General features: G+C 42.4%; 1 protein-coding gene across 3 annotated transcripts in view; it reads right to left on the bottom strand.

Moving 5' to 3' along the window:
• Positions 1-14,889, bottom strand: part of TTK (TTK protein kinase) — an 89,709-nt gene that overhangs the window by 51,037 nt on the left and 23,783 nt on the right. For all 3 annotated transcript variants that reach the window (XM_043542560.1, XM_043542559.1, XM_043542561.1), the window contains exons 5-10: positions 9,742-9,885; positions 4,041-4,149; positions 3,848-3,929; positions 3,658-3,752; positions 2,678-2,777; positions 1,316-1,442 (exon numbers count right to left, since the gene is read on the bottom strand). In XM_043542560.1, the coding sequence (XP_043398495.1) occupies positions 1,316-1,442; positions 2,678-2,777; positions 3,658-3,752; positions 3,848-3,929; positions 4,041-4,149; positions 9,742-9,885 (657 nt within the window). The remainder of the gene's footprint in view (positions 1-1,315; positions 1,443-2,677; positions 2,778-3,657; positions 3,753-3,847; positions 3,930-4,040; positions 4,150-9,741; positions 9,886-14,889) is intronic.

Below are 14,889 nucleotides of genomic sequence, written 5' to 3'. Positions count from 1 at the left end.
ACTGTGTATGATTAAGGCTACATTTTAGCCATAGGTATTTTTAGTAAAAGTCATGGACAGATCACAGGCAGTAAACAAAAACTCACAGCCTATGACCTGTCCGTGACTTGTGGTGGTCCGGGGCGCAGCCTGGGACCCCTGCTAGTGCTGTGGGGGGGTTGGCAGGGTGGCAGGCTCCCTACCTGGCTCCACGCCTCTCCAGAAGCAGCAACATCCCTCAGATCCTCAGTGGAGGCCTCCTCCTAGGAGCTGAGGGATGTCGCCGCTTCCGGGGCCCCTCCCGAGGTAAGCGCTGCCCAGTGCCCTCACCCCCCCCTCCACCCCACCAGTCCTGAGACCCTCACCCAAACTCCTGCTGCTGCTGGGGAAATGGGGGAGCAGAAGGCTGGCCACTGCAGAAGTCACGGAATCCATGACTTCCATGACAAACTCGCAGCCTATGTATGATTGTGTAATTAAAGATTGTATAATAATGCATATGAACATGGGGGCCATATTATAGTTGCACAGACATCCTCAATTCAGGCATTTCTTAAATTTTGAATGATTGATTTTGCAATCTTAATGTTCTTTTAATGTATGTATTATATAAATAACTAATGCTAAAAAGAATTTTACCTTTTGACGATTTCTGCAACTAACTCTAATCAGCCTTTGAGTATATAGACTAATCACACTGTTATTTTCAGATAATAGAAGTGGGTGAGTTGTGCAGTTTAAAAATGTTTTACTGAGTATGAACCACTTTTTGTAATAGATTTTTACTACAGACACATAATGCCTAAATTGTTCTGATTTTAATAGGACCACAGTTTGGTAGCAGGTGTTTTCATGACTGATCAAATTCTGCTGTTGGAAATAATCAGAAGCTAGCAAGAGGATTATTAAGCACTTTGATAAAATGTATGTATGCATTTTGTACCCAATAAAAAAAGTAAATAGGAGCAAAAGAGGTGGTTGCAAATATCCTTCATTTTCAACACCCTGCCTACTCACAAAGAGCTAGCAAGGACAGAGTAGATGAACATTATATACAGGGAAATCGGTTACAATTCCAGCATGCAGTGGTGATAAGTTATCAAGCTTCGGTTTTAAATATATTTACAGTCCTTTCTTGGAAGGTTGATTTTGTCCAACCTCACCCCACAAAAAATAAAGAGGAATTTGTATTTTTAAATTCTTCCCTAATCACAAAAATAGTAAGTATTGGCTAGTTATAAGGTTCCCTTTAGCAGACATTCTACAAAGAATAGCCCACTTAAAATGCTTGTTCCATTTTGGATTGGTAAAAATTTAGTCTTATTAGGACAATTACCTTCTTTTCTTTTTGTTGCAAGACTTAAATCAGTTTTATTTTTTAGGGTTACAGTTGATTCAGTTGCAGTCTCTAAACTCTCTTCATCTGATATCTGTGATTGTACAGAGCTTTCATCTTGAAAGGACTAAAGAAAACAATATATATTTTTAAAAGCATCAAGAACTCAAACACAGTATCTAAAAGTAATTTCCTTATGATAATAGTTTGCCACTGATACACCCCATACCAAACACACACATTATTAGTTCTAAACTTTAAATATATGAACACATAGAAGTTTACACCTGTGTAATCTTTCCAATTATTACCCTTCTCTAAATGTTTCCTATTTCTGGTATGCTTTTTTCTTTTTTAAATAAAGTGAAGCAACCAACAAAATGGTTTTAGTATTCCTAATCCAACTGTAAATTGTTTTATGCCAGCAACAAATCAAGTGGGTCGGGACCCTGTTTTAATGGGGTTGCCAGGGCTGACTTTAGACTTGCTGGGCCGTGGGGCAGAAGCCAAAGACCAACGGCTCAGCCCGGGGTGGCGGGACTCAGATTACAGCCTCCCACAGGGAGTTGAAGCCCTTGGGCTTCAGCTTTGTCCCACACACACCCCCACCCACCCTGCTTGGGGCAGCAGGGCTCAAGTCCCCCCCCGGAACCTCTTTCAGCTTTGGCACACACACAACTGCCTGGGATGTCGGGGCTTGGGTTAATTCCAGTTCTGCAGTTTCTCGTTGAAGATTTTGAAATTAATTTGCAAACTTGACACTATCAAATTAGGCCTGAATAAAGACTGGGAGTGGCTCGGTCACAACAAAAAATAATTTTCACTCTATTGATATTCACCCCTTCTTGTGAACTGTTGGAAATGGGCAACATCCACCCTAATTGAATTGACCTCATTAGCACTGACCCCCACTTGGTAAGGCTACTCCCATCTTTTCACGTGCTGTATATCTATACCTGCTTACTGTATTTTTCACTCCATGCATCTGATAAAGTGGGTTATAGCCCACGAAAGTTTATACCCAAATAAATTTGTTAGTCTCTAAGGTGCCACAAGAACTCCTTGTTGTTTTTCCAATGTACCACTCTCAAAAGACGAATCCAAAAATAAACTAACTTTTGTGAGGATATAAACAGATTCATTAGTTATTTTGCCTGCACAAGTCCTACACATTTCCTCTTTTCTCTAAATATGAATTTAATCTTGCTTCTGAATTCATATTACTAGAACCCTTTTTGGTTTCAGAGTCACTGTTTTAATTCTCTCTCTCTTCCCCCCCCCCCCCCCCCCCCAACACCTAAAACATTTTTAGCTATCTACAGTTTCCACAACTACCTATTTGAAACAGAAAAATAAAGTTACCTTTAAGTCTCCCAGTTCATATGAATCATCCTCATTAAGTTTTGGTGCATGCAGTAAAAAAGGCGCAATCAAATTTGTGCATTTAGAGCCAGATATCTGCCTGTTTATATAAAAGAATGTTAACAGTAAAAGAAACTTCAAACTTCAAAATTTAGGGACAAATGTTCACCTGTTTTGAGCTAGTTGTGCAAACGCTGAACAGAAGTCACAAAATAATAGGAGCAGTGAGAATGCTCCGATAGCACACTGATGAGTACAATATAAAAATCTAAACAGATGACACATTATCCCATGAGATGGCAGAAGCCCCTCCATATGAGGAGTTCTACTTGGTTTGCTTCCCTAGTAAATGGGTACGTATGTAGGTTTGGAAGAATGAGGTTTTTGTTTGCCCCCCCCCACTTTTTTTAAAAACAGTTTTGAATAATAATAATAATAATAGATATGTTTCTTAAGCTTTTTTAAATTTTTATCGATTTAATTTTTCACAGTTACAGGAAATTACGGGAGGGGATCAAAAAATTATTTAATGATAGGCACAAATTCAAAATGTTAAAGCTTTATAACTATTAAAACAAAAATTAACATACACAAAATAAATATCCTTAAACTCTAAGTTTTCAAGCAGCATTTTTCTTACTTATCTGTACATTTCCATAATTATCTATGGAAATATATTTTCCGTAATTTGCACGCACATGGTGAAACTGATGTTTACTAACATTTACCAATAAAAATCTAATCCTTCCAAGCCTACCTATACTCCTGTACTTGAACGGTCATTTGAAAAAGTTAGTGTATCTTGTATTCATACCTATGGTAATAAAATAGGTTTAATTTTTTTTTGGCCTATAGTCATCATTGGCAGTTATGTCCAACAAAGTTGTCCATGTCCTGAAAACACTTGTCAGTTCTATCTTTAAAGAAGAGAAGGATTAAAATCTATTGTTCTGAAACAAGAATAATATAACTAACTGTACCTCTTTGTAACACTAGTTGCAAGTGGAGCATCCATCTTCACAGTATCTACAGCATCAGTCACTAATTTAACAGGAACTCTCCCAAATGGGCACACCTAAACATTTAAACAAATTGAAAGTTATCAAATCTGAAAAAGGGGGAAGGGGGGGCACGAGAGGAGAAAGAAGTGAGCATTGAAAAAGTTTCCACCTGGTTAGATTTGTTTAATTGCTTTAAGGGATTGCGGCCAGCCAGGACTGCATCAGACTCTTGTGGAGAGTTGTTCTTCTCCCTAAAAAATAAGGAAATACACTGCAGTTATCTCAGCAGTAAAAAAAAAAAAAAAAAAACAGAACAAAAAACACAACACCTTGAATAAAAATATAAAAATTTAAGTTGTTACCCAAGAGAAGATCTGGGGGCATTAGCAGAAATTTCACCAGAATCACTTTTTTTCCTATTTCGGAGATTTCCAGCCATGTTTTGTGGTCCAGATTCTTGTGTGCTTGATACTATAAGTAAGTTAACAAGTAGTTTGAATTATTCAGTGACTACCAATGAAATATATTATATATTTCAAAATATGAAACTGCCCTAAGGTTACATTAACTGTAGGATTTTAATACACATCAATGAATAAGTTGCTGAAGGAAAAAAACGGTTACTAGCATCTCTGTAACTGTTGTTCTTCAAGATGTGTTGCACATATCCATGTTGTCCGTGTGTGTGCGCGTGCGCCTCGAGCACAGTTGCTGGAACTTTTTCCCCCAGTGGTATCTGTCGGGTCTACTCTGGCACCCTCTATTGCAGGGTACTCATAGTGCCAGTATAAAAGGCCTGGCCGACCTGCACCCACACAGTTCTTTCTTTCTGGCCAACTCCAAAGAGGGGAAGCAGTATGAGTGGTGGAATGGACATGTTCAACAGATCTCAAAGAACAACAGTTACAGAAAGGTTAGCAACCGTTTTTTCTTTGAGTGCTTGCATATGTTCATTCCGTTGTAGGTGACTCCCAAGCAGTAGCATAGGATGTGGGGTCAGAGTTCATGGACATGATGACTGCAAAACAACTTGACCAAAACTGGCTTTGTCCCTCACTTGTAATGGCCTAGTGGGCAGAAAACTTATGCACTGACAACCAAGTTGCTACTCTGCAGATGTCCTGTATAGAGACCTGGGCCAGAAATGCCGATGATTAAGCTTGAGCCCTCGTGGAATGGGCAGTCAGTATAGCTGGCAGTGGAATATCCGTCTGTTTGTAGCATGCACAAATGCACCAAATGATACAGGAGAAGATTCTCTGAGCTGAGATGGAGAAACCTTTTATCCTATCAACTTTGGTTTTAAAGAGTTGAGTGGATCTACGGAATGGTTTGGTTCTCTAAATATAGAATGCAAGGGAACGTCTGACATCCAGAGAATGGAGATGCTCCTCTGAACCCACTGTAAGGGCATATATGTGTATGTGTGCTTAAGATCTAATAAAAAGTAGTTTAGGTAAAAGCACTCTGGTTTGTATCAATCATATATCAGAAGGAGGAACTGTGTCCCCACTGATTTATTCCTGGCACTGCCTGGAGAGAAACAGCTAAGTTACCACTGCTTTGGGTTCTGAAAACTCTGTGCTCTGGTAGAGGTTCTGGCCCAGCATAAATTTGAGGTAACGCCTATGACTTGGTATGATAGAGGGCCAAGAACCATACTTCCATCTTCAAGATGCAATCCCCTTCTTCTAGTCCTGGGACAATCACTGATAGAATGACCATCTTGAATTTCTGCGCTTTGGCAAAACTGTTGAGGGCTCTGAGGTCCAGTATGAGCCTCTAACCTCCCTTTTTCTTCTGTATCAGGAGCAGAAGCCTTTGCCCCTGAGATGCATGGGTACTGGGTCTATAGCTCCTATGCTGAGGAGATGGTTCACCTCTTGGCATAGTAGACTCTTGCGAGAAGGATCCCTGAAAAGGGAGGGAGAAGAGTTAGGGTTAGGGTGTCTGGGAGGAGGAAGTAAAGATAAATGGATTGCATATCCACTCTGGACGATTTCCAAAACCCCCTTATCAGAGGTTATCTGTTGCCAGGAACTGCGGAATGGGGAGGGGTGATCTCTGAAAGAAGGAGTGGGATTTCCCAGCATGTGGTAGTGGAGAGTGTGTTCTACTGGCACCTCAACCAACCCATTGATGGCTGTGACGAAGAAGGCTGTGGTCCCGAATGCTGCTTCTTAGGGAATCTCTATTTCTTCCTTTGAGGTTGTTGGGCCTCTGCAATTGATATTGAGACATATATTGTGACGAACGGGATTTAAATTGTGGCTGAGGGCTGTATTTCCTCTTTTGGCCAGTATGTAAATTCCCAATGAGCGGCAGGTCACCCAAGAATCTGTTGGTGTGTGAACGGACGCACCCATCTTCTTGGCGAACAGCTTCGTTCCCTCAAAGGGCAAGTCCTCCACTTCCGCCAGGACCTCTTTGGGGAAATCTGATGACTGCAGCCACAAAGCCCTTCTCATAATCAGCAGAGTGGAAATTGAGCGTGACACCATATCTGCCCCATCTAGAACGGATTGGAGGGCTGTCTTTGCTCAATGAGTTGGCCCTCATTGATTATGGCCGAGAATTGGTCGTTGTGGGAATCTGGCAGCTGATCAATAAAAGAATGTAATTTCCCATAATTCTAGTAGTCATACTTGGCCAATAAGGCCTGGTAGCCAGCCACCTGCAACTGCAGAGTGGCAGCTGAGTGCACTTTCCTGCTGAACAGGTCTAAGCGTTTCCCATCCCAATCAGATGGAGTAGACCTAGATTGGTATTGGTGGCTCCTAGAATTAGCCACATCCACGATAATAGAGTTTGGAGGTGGGTGAGAAAACAGAACCTCTGTGCCCTTCGCCAACATATAGTACTTTTTGTCTGCCTGCTTACATGCTGGCAGGGCAGAGGCTGGGGTCTGCCATACGATTCTGGCAGGGTCCAGAAGCACCTCATGTGCAGGGAGTGCCACTCGCAGAGGTGGAAGCATGTAGAATATCTGCCAGTTTGTTGTGGGCTTCAGTCACCTCACATAGTTGAATTTGTAGGGCTTCTGCAACCCTTTGGGCCCAGTTCTGAAAGGACTTGAAGTCATCCACCATGGATGGCAGAGGGGGCATCACCGCCTCATCAAGCAAGGAGGATGGTAGGCGGGCTTGAAGGGTATCCTCTCTTTCTGCTTCAGGCTTGATTTCCTCCATCAGTTGTATGATTCTGTGGTCCTTGATGCTGCCACTGAAGGAGGACATCTCCCAGCTTGCTTTATCACACTGGGGGCCAGGGAGGTTTGCTGTCTCTAGGCTTGCCAGGGGTCTCAATATGGCCATTGGGGGTACAGGGTTGGCGGCTGATACCAGGGCTGCCCATACCAAGGAAGCTGAGGAGCTAGCGGGTGCTGTGCCTGTTGCCCATGCTGGAATTGAGGTCAGTATGGTGGATATGAGGAGCATTGGGAAACCAGGTCTTCTTGCTCACTCTCCGACGCCTCTGAGAAGCAGGGAGGTGGGTGGCACGGAGAGGCCATCAATTCCAATGCCCTGGGGGAGCTTGGTACTGGAGTTCTGGTGCGGACTATGGGTGAGTCTGGTGCATCAGATATGGAGAGATCAGATACTCACTGGAATTCTGTCAGTACAGAGGGTGTCAATGCCTTTAGTTGTTGGTGCCGAGTGGCTTGTACCGACAGAGACAGTGACACGGGCCTGACCATATGGTCTGCTGGTGCGACATGCACCAGTGTTGGTGCTATTGACCGCATGACGTAGCCTTCCCTGGGGAGGATTTCTTATGATTTTCATGTCCTCTCAGTACCAGAGCTTCCTTACAGTGCCCACTCTTTGGCCTGACCAACTTGCTGTCGGTTCAGTACCGTGCGGGCCCTGGGTACTCTGTCTACTTGGCTTCAGTGCCGACGATACCGATGGAGGCGAGGAATGTTTCTGTCTTGATCTGTGCTCGCTGTGGGGACTCTCAGACCTTTTCTTAGAGATCTTGAGTGAGTGACTCATCTCCTTGGAATCACCTGCCTTTGACGTAGAAGGTTGCGGTGATAGCTCTCGCCGGGACTTCAGAGGTTGAAGGTCAGACTCCATGAGCAGGAGTTTAAGCCTGAATTCTCTATTCTTCCTGGACAGGATTTTAGCTGCTGGCACCAATCACACTTTTATGGATTGTGCTGTTCCCCCAAGCAGCAAATACACTGTAAGTGTCCATCTGTTACCAGGATGGATTCTTTGCAGCTCAGACACTTCTGGAAGCCTGGGGAATCAGGCATAATCTTGTTATGTCCCCCCACCCCCGGTTTGGCAGGAGGCAAAGCTTTTCTTCTTTAATTTCTTCTTTTTTGGGGGGTGGGGGTGGGGGGGGGGCATGGCCAAAAGAAAAAAAAGGCTTAAAGTGAAGCTAAATTTGCAAAATGATGGGGGGCTAATGATCCGTTAAGGGACAGCTCTTATCTCTGTCTCTAGCCAGCACCGGTGGAGAAGAAACTGAGAGGGAAATGCCCACGCATGCTAACTACCCTCATGGCGGGTGAGTAGCCATGCGTGTATGGGCAGAATGGACTGCTATTGAAATTCTCCAATCAGCAGTGTGGGGTGCACACACGCCTACAGTGGAGCACCGATAGGAACACCACTCAAAGTAGTAGTAAAACCTATGGTTGGACAGGAGAGTGATTTAACATCTGGCGACTATGTAAGGGCCCATTTGTTTGCTAAGAGCCAACGTGGAATGTTCATTCAAATGCCAGCCTTTGGGGAGGACTAGTGGAAGGCTGAGTGAGGCTTGCCAGCTAGAAACAGGTATTTTCCAGGTCCTGCCTGAAGGTTTTAGGAATGGCCTCTCAAAACAACAGAGACTGTAGGAGTTTAGGCTATCTGAAGGTGTCAGTGAGACCAAGTCCAAAGGACACAGGAGCCAGCAGCTTCTGAGAAGGAAATCTGAACTGGGATCTGTACTAAGGCTTTCCTGTGCTTGAGAGGGTAAAGAGGGCACTTTTAGATGCACAGTAAATGAGCTCTTTCAAGGGTTTACTAGTAAGTAATAAAGCAAAAGTTCATTAACCAAGTCTGGAGTAGAGCTGTGCTGACTGGGTTTTCTCACAGTGGCCTTTGTAGAGTACCTACCATATTTATCAATGAGCACCCAGTTCCTGGGGACAAGGTCTTGAGAATAAGGGAGCAGAGTAAGACATGATAATATAAACATTTCCATGTGTGTAGTTCAGTGGTGCCAGCAATTACCTGAGCTCAGGAAGCAGAAAACCTGGGTTCGTGATAAAGTGGTTCAAATTTGTATTTGTAAAGAGATGTAATTCCTATCCTAATCTGACTGGGATAAATACACTATGTAATCCAGACTGATCCCTTTCCTAGAATTTAACTTCACTGATGATCCAAATGGAACCTCTTCAGCCTACACGTTCTGCCCAAGCTCAACTGTTCGTAGTTTCTGGCAGAAGCGTCATGTCCCAAACCCTAGTACCTTCTCCACTAATACTCTCCCAATCAATCCTGCTTTGAGTTAACAAAATGCACCTTCCAGTTGCCCAGCAGTAAAGACGCCACATTTCTATGCAGGTTCCAAACACCTAACATCATGATGACTTAGTCTTAGAGGATTCTTAAGCAGAATCTTTGATTCTGCCATCCTATTACAATATTACACATTAGAAAAGGAATTCCATCTTGGCCTTCTTAACTAGAACTAAAGGCACTATATCACAACATTTTTTTAAATGTTAGAATAAAAGGACTATCTAGGTATTTACATGGCCCTCATCAATAAACAGCATTCAAGAACCACAATCATTTATGGATTTTATCCTCAACACACCTATGAGATATGGAACTATTTTTCCCATTTGCAGATGAGGAATGGAGGCACCAGGTAACTTAAGCCAATTTGCAAAGGTCTGTGACCCAACGAAGAACTGAACACAGGTCTCAAATCTCAGTCCAGTGCTTCATCCTCTAGAAGATCCTTCCAATATACTAGTACTATTATTGCATCATTCAAAAAACAGAATGAATATTTAAGCTCAACTGTAACTTTAGAATACTGAAATGCACTAACCCGTGAAGTTCTCTTTCTCTTCATCTGAAAGCAGCTGCCTTTTCTGCAAGTGTAGGTTTTGTAGAGCAATTTCCAACATGTCTGGTGGAACTGCACAGCATTCCACAGCTTTTTGAAGAAGCTGTTTACACTTCTTTACATTTCCTAGTAAGCAGTAAGGGACAGAGAATTAATTACAAGTTTAGTGAATACAAAAGATACCAATTAAACTAACAGGCAATATGCTCTTAAGCTCCTTTTGTATTAGCATTTTGTCTGGTATGTGCTTTTCATTACCCTCTCAAGATCAGCGTATTCCAAATCCACTACTGATTTTGTGATCTCCCATTTATCAAAGAGACACTGATTGCCCACCCACCTCATAAAGCAAAAATTATGACAGCGGAAATAGGAAAAGCCAGCCATATTTTCACTTGAAGTTGTGTATTGCATCATTGTTGGCATTTACTCATCAGCTACAACTACAACCCACTACATTGTTTTATGCTCTAAAAAACAGTGACTTTTTAAGATGTATCCTAGAAAAGAAAAGGCATATTTTAAAAGTAAAAGATTCTATAATGACTTTCTAGGTCTGATAAAAACGGTCTCTATAATCCCTGTAAATTTTGATTCATGAAGAGCACACAAATAGAAGTTGTGGCTTAAATAAATCCAGCAAAACTAGATAAGGAATAAGAAACAAAAGTGAGAAGTCCACTAAGGAAGCTACACCAGGAAAACAAAACTAAACAAAAACCACACATGAAGAATCAGGGGGAAGGATGAGGAGGAAGAATATTGTTTAATTAAGAGAGAAGGAGTTGTGCTCAGCATATTATTTCCACTTCTAATATATAAATACAAGAGATATTTAGTGAGTATATTAAAGTTTTTGCTAAAAACAGAATTTGCTTTAAAATACATACATATATACATAGATAATTATTATAAAATTGTGCATTAGAGAGAGAGAGAGACACACACACACCAGGGAAAAAGCCTACCTTGGCCAAATTTCACCTGCCCTCCCCACTATCACTCACCCAGGACCAGTGTGAAATACTTAGCATCTGTATAGAACTTATCTGTACAGTGCTTTGAACAAGTAAATCTGGTCCCCCTCTAGTGCCTTATCCATATACTCAGCCTATTACTATTACCATTTACTCTGTTAATAGAAGTGGTAGGGAGCTGTGCTGTGGATCTAAATGTAGTATCCTGCTGATTACCAAAGCTGGGGGTTAATATGGGTCCACATACTGGAATTATTATTTGCTTGTTTTTAAAATTAGGAAATTACATCCAAAATAACCTACATTAAAAGAACATTAAGGTTGCAAAGTCAAGCAGTCACAAATTCTAAAATGCCATACATAAGGTTGTACATGCAGCCTTAATATGCCCCCCTGTGCACGTCCATTATGATACAGTCTTTAATTATATGTTCACTACTATTGTTCCCCCAGAGGACTCATGCCTGATTCAAGTGAATGGATAGTTATTCAAGATTTCTTATCTTTCTCTTTCAGTGTGTGGCCCCAGGCTTTATTAACTGCACACCATTCAAACCCTGCACTGAACACAAAATTAATTTCCTCTCAGGCGTTTCTATGGTGTTTTCACCATAGTATCCAAGAGTATCACAAACACTAATGAATTTTTTTCCACAACACTGGTGAGAATAGGTTCTATTATTATCCCCATTTTATAGGTGAGGAATTGTGGCACAGAGAGGTTAAGGTCAAAAGTGTCCACTAATTTGGATGCTCAATTTGAGACACTTAAGTCCTGATTTTCCAGAGTACACAGCACTTCATATGCTCAAAGCACAGCTCCACTTAACTTTAATTGAAGTCACAAATGCTGAGCACCTGTAATCTGGCCCCTTCTCTCATGTTGGGCACCCAAAAAATGAGGAACACAGTTAGGGCCAGCTCCACAACAGGACTCGAGTGCCTAACCGACACTTTAGGCAACACAAATATCCTCAAATCCCCCACTCAGTGGCCTCCTAACTCTGTAGACACCTATTTTATGTTCCTAAAGCTCATGCTTCATGGCTTCAGTTGGTCACCAGTTCCTTCACCACCACAGTGCATTCTCAGAAGTTTTTGGTCTCCTTCCTCTGAAGGATGAGGGATGGACATGGCTGGAGATGGAACACTGCCACGTGGTCCGAGGTGACACCAAGCATTCTCTCTCTCTCGTGTGCTTAGCTGGTTGGTTCTTGCTCACATATCTAGGGTCTAACTGATTGCCACATGTGACGAAGGAAAGGAATTTTCCCCCAAGTCAGATTGGCAGTGACCTTGGGAGTATTTCACCTTCTTCTGCAGCCTGGGATATAGGTCACTTGCCACAATTATCTGGGTATATCCTAATCAATTCCCCTGCCATTGCAAGGATCAGGGAAGGGTAACCATCTTTCTGTATACAATGCTATAAAATCCCTCCTGGCCAGAGGCAAAATCGTTTCACCTGTAAAGGGTTAAGAAGCTAAGGTAACCTCGCTGGCACCTGACCCAAAATGACCAATGAGGGGACAAGATACCTTCAAATCTGGAGGGGCGGGGGGAACAAAGGGTTTTGTCTGTCTGTATGATACCTTTGCCAGGAACAGCTCAAGGATGCAAGCCTTCCAACTCCTGTAAAATTAGTAAGTAATCTAGTTAGAAAACGCATTAGTTTTTCTTTTGTTTTTTGGCTTGTAAAATTCGCTGTGCTGGAGGAAATGTGTATTCCTGTTTTTGTCTCTTTTTGTAACTTAAGGTTTTGCCTAGAGGGATTCTCTAGGTTTTGAGTCTGATTATCCTGTAAAGTATTTACCATCCTGATTTTACAGAGCTGATTCTATTACCTTTTCTTTAAATAAAATTCTTCTTTTAAGAACCTGATTGATTTTTCATTGTTCTTAAGACCCAAGGGTTTGGGTCTGTGTTCACCTGAACCAGCTGGTGAGGATATTATTATCAAGCCTTCCCCAGGAAAGGGGATGTAGGGCTTTGGGGGAAGACGTCTCCAAGTGGTCTCTTTTCCCGTTCTTTGTTTAAATCGCTTGGTGGTGGCAGCATATCAGGTTTTTAACCTAAGCTAGTAAGAATAAGCTTAGGGGGTGTTTCATGCAGGTCCCCACATCTTTATCCTAGAGTTCAGAGTGGGGAAGGAACCTTGACACAAGGGTCTCAGACATTGATGCACTTCATCCTTCCTATTCTCCACTTGGTGGCACATAATAGTTTAGTTTTCTGTGAGCTGTAATATTTTGATCTAATTCTGGTTGTTGGGTTTAGCAAGCAGATGTTGGAGGCCTGTGATATACAGGAGGTCATACAAAATGATCTGGTGGTCCCTTTTGTTCTTAAGCTCTAAATTTCCACCAGTGTGTATTTGCACAGCTGCCTCACTGTAGGCACTTGGAAACCTCCCACATTTAAACCACAGCAGGTTTCCCAAAGGAGGTACACTGTCTATTGCATCTCCAGGACCCATTCCATTAAGTGTTTGGAGCACACCTAAGCCTACACAAACAGCTGGAGGAGAGGTGGTGGTGCTGCCCTTTTTATAAACTTTCAGGCCAGTGGTTATGGCACTTACCTAGGCTGTGGCAGACAGGTCCAATTCAATATGTATTGGAGCAAGGGGACTGGAATCTGGGTCTGTCATCTCCAAGATAGGTGCTCTAATCACCAGGTTAGTCTCTCTCCCCCTTTCTGGTCCAATAACAGTGGAACAACTCTTACAGGACAGTGAGAGAGACCTTTCCCAGAATACTCCAAGCCTCAGAGGTTAGGGCAATCATCTGGGAGGTGGGAAACAAATTCAATCCATTCTCCACATCAAGCAGAGGAGGAAATGGAACAAGATCTCCCAAATCCCAGGGGAGCATTCTAACCACTGGGCTGAAAGTTATAAGGAAGTGGCACTACCACCACCTTGCTTTTTGAGAAAAAGGGCTTCGGCACCTAACCCCAGGAAAGGGTACAGGCTGAATTTCTAGTGGAGATAAGTGCTTACGTGCTGGCTGGAGGAAGTGCATAGGTTCCCTTGAAGGGGCTGGGCTTAGGCCACCCTCCTCTCCTTGGCATTTCCTACTGGCTAACTTGGACTGCTGCCTGCTCAGCTTGCTGGCTTTTGTGGATCCCATTCTCTCTCCATGCATATTATAGAATGCCTCAGTGCCTCACTCGGAGCTGTAGATTCCACTGGGTCGCAAGGCACCTAAAAATTAGATGTTCTAACCCACAATTAGTGATAACTGCTAAAAATTTGATTCAAGTCACTTGCCCAGCAGCACAGAGGAACTCTATAGAAGAGACAGGGATAAGAATCCAGTTCTCCAGGACAACATCCAATTATCTTAACTGCGAGACCATTTTTTCCCTTTCAACAATCCCCAACCTCATTCACTACACACTTTCCAGCTTCTTCAACTAATAAGGCAGGGGCCCTACAGACAACAGCCTCATTCATTATATGACCCTGATTAATGCCCATATTGATTTCTGAGCACTGAATAAGATGGGGTCCTGTGGTGGTCAGGGGATACAACTATGTGACCATGCTATTAAAAATCTTTCATTATGTATACACACAAGGGTGTCAAATTAAGGCTGTATGGACAACCTTAATTCTGGCATTTTCTACTTTTGAATGCTTGACTTTGCAACCTTACTATTCAGAGCTGGGTATTTTTGGAAGTAGCTTCCTATAACGAATGCTAACAACTGTTGCATTTACAAATATTCAGTAAGTCTCTGTAAATGAAGACAAACGAGGAGGAGGAGCTGTTGGTGCAACTAATTAAGTCAGCGACCAGGCATAATTATTTATCACATTCCCTCATAGCCTCCAGTATCTAGAAAGAAGAATCTAGTTCTCTGTAAGCAGAGGTATACGTAACGAGAAAGTCTAGCTGCCTCCTCTAGGGGCCATTGTGACATTCAAAAAAGGGAAAAAAAAGAGTCACTGCCAAGTACTGGAGGCAGTTTCTCCAGGAGGAGAGGAACGTTTAGAGGAGCATAAAAAACAAAACAGTTGGGTAATATGTCTTAATAACAAGGGAACTATGGGCTAGAGACCAGAATAAAGGAACAGAACGGACAAGGAGGGGTGCCTGTGAAACTGAAGACACTGATTAACTTTCTCCAAAAAAGGATAAACTTATTA

This window comes from Chelonia mydas, chromosome 3, assembly GCF_015237465.2.
Source record: "Chelonia mydas isolate rCheMyd1 chromosome 3, rCheMyd1.pri.v2, whole genome shotgun sequence".
Taxonomy (NCBI): Eukaryota; Metazoa; Chordata; order Testudines; family Cheloniidae; genus Chelonia; species Chelonia mydas.
Note: the sequence above shows the minus strand (reverse complement) of the source record. Positions and strands in the feature narration are given on the sequence as shown.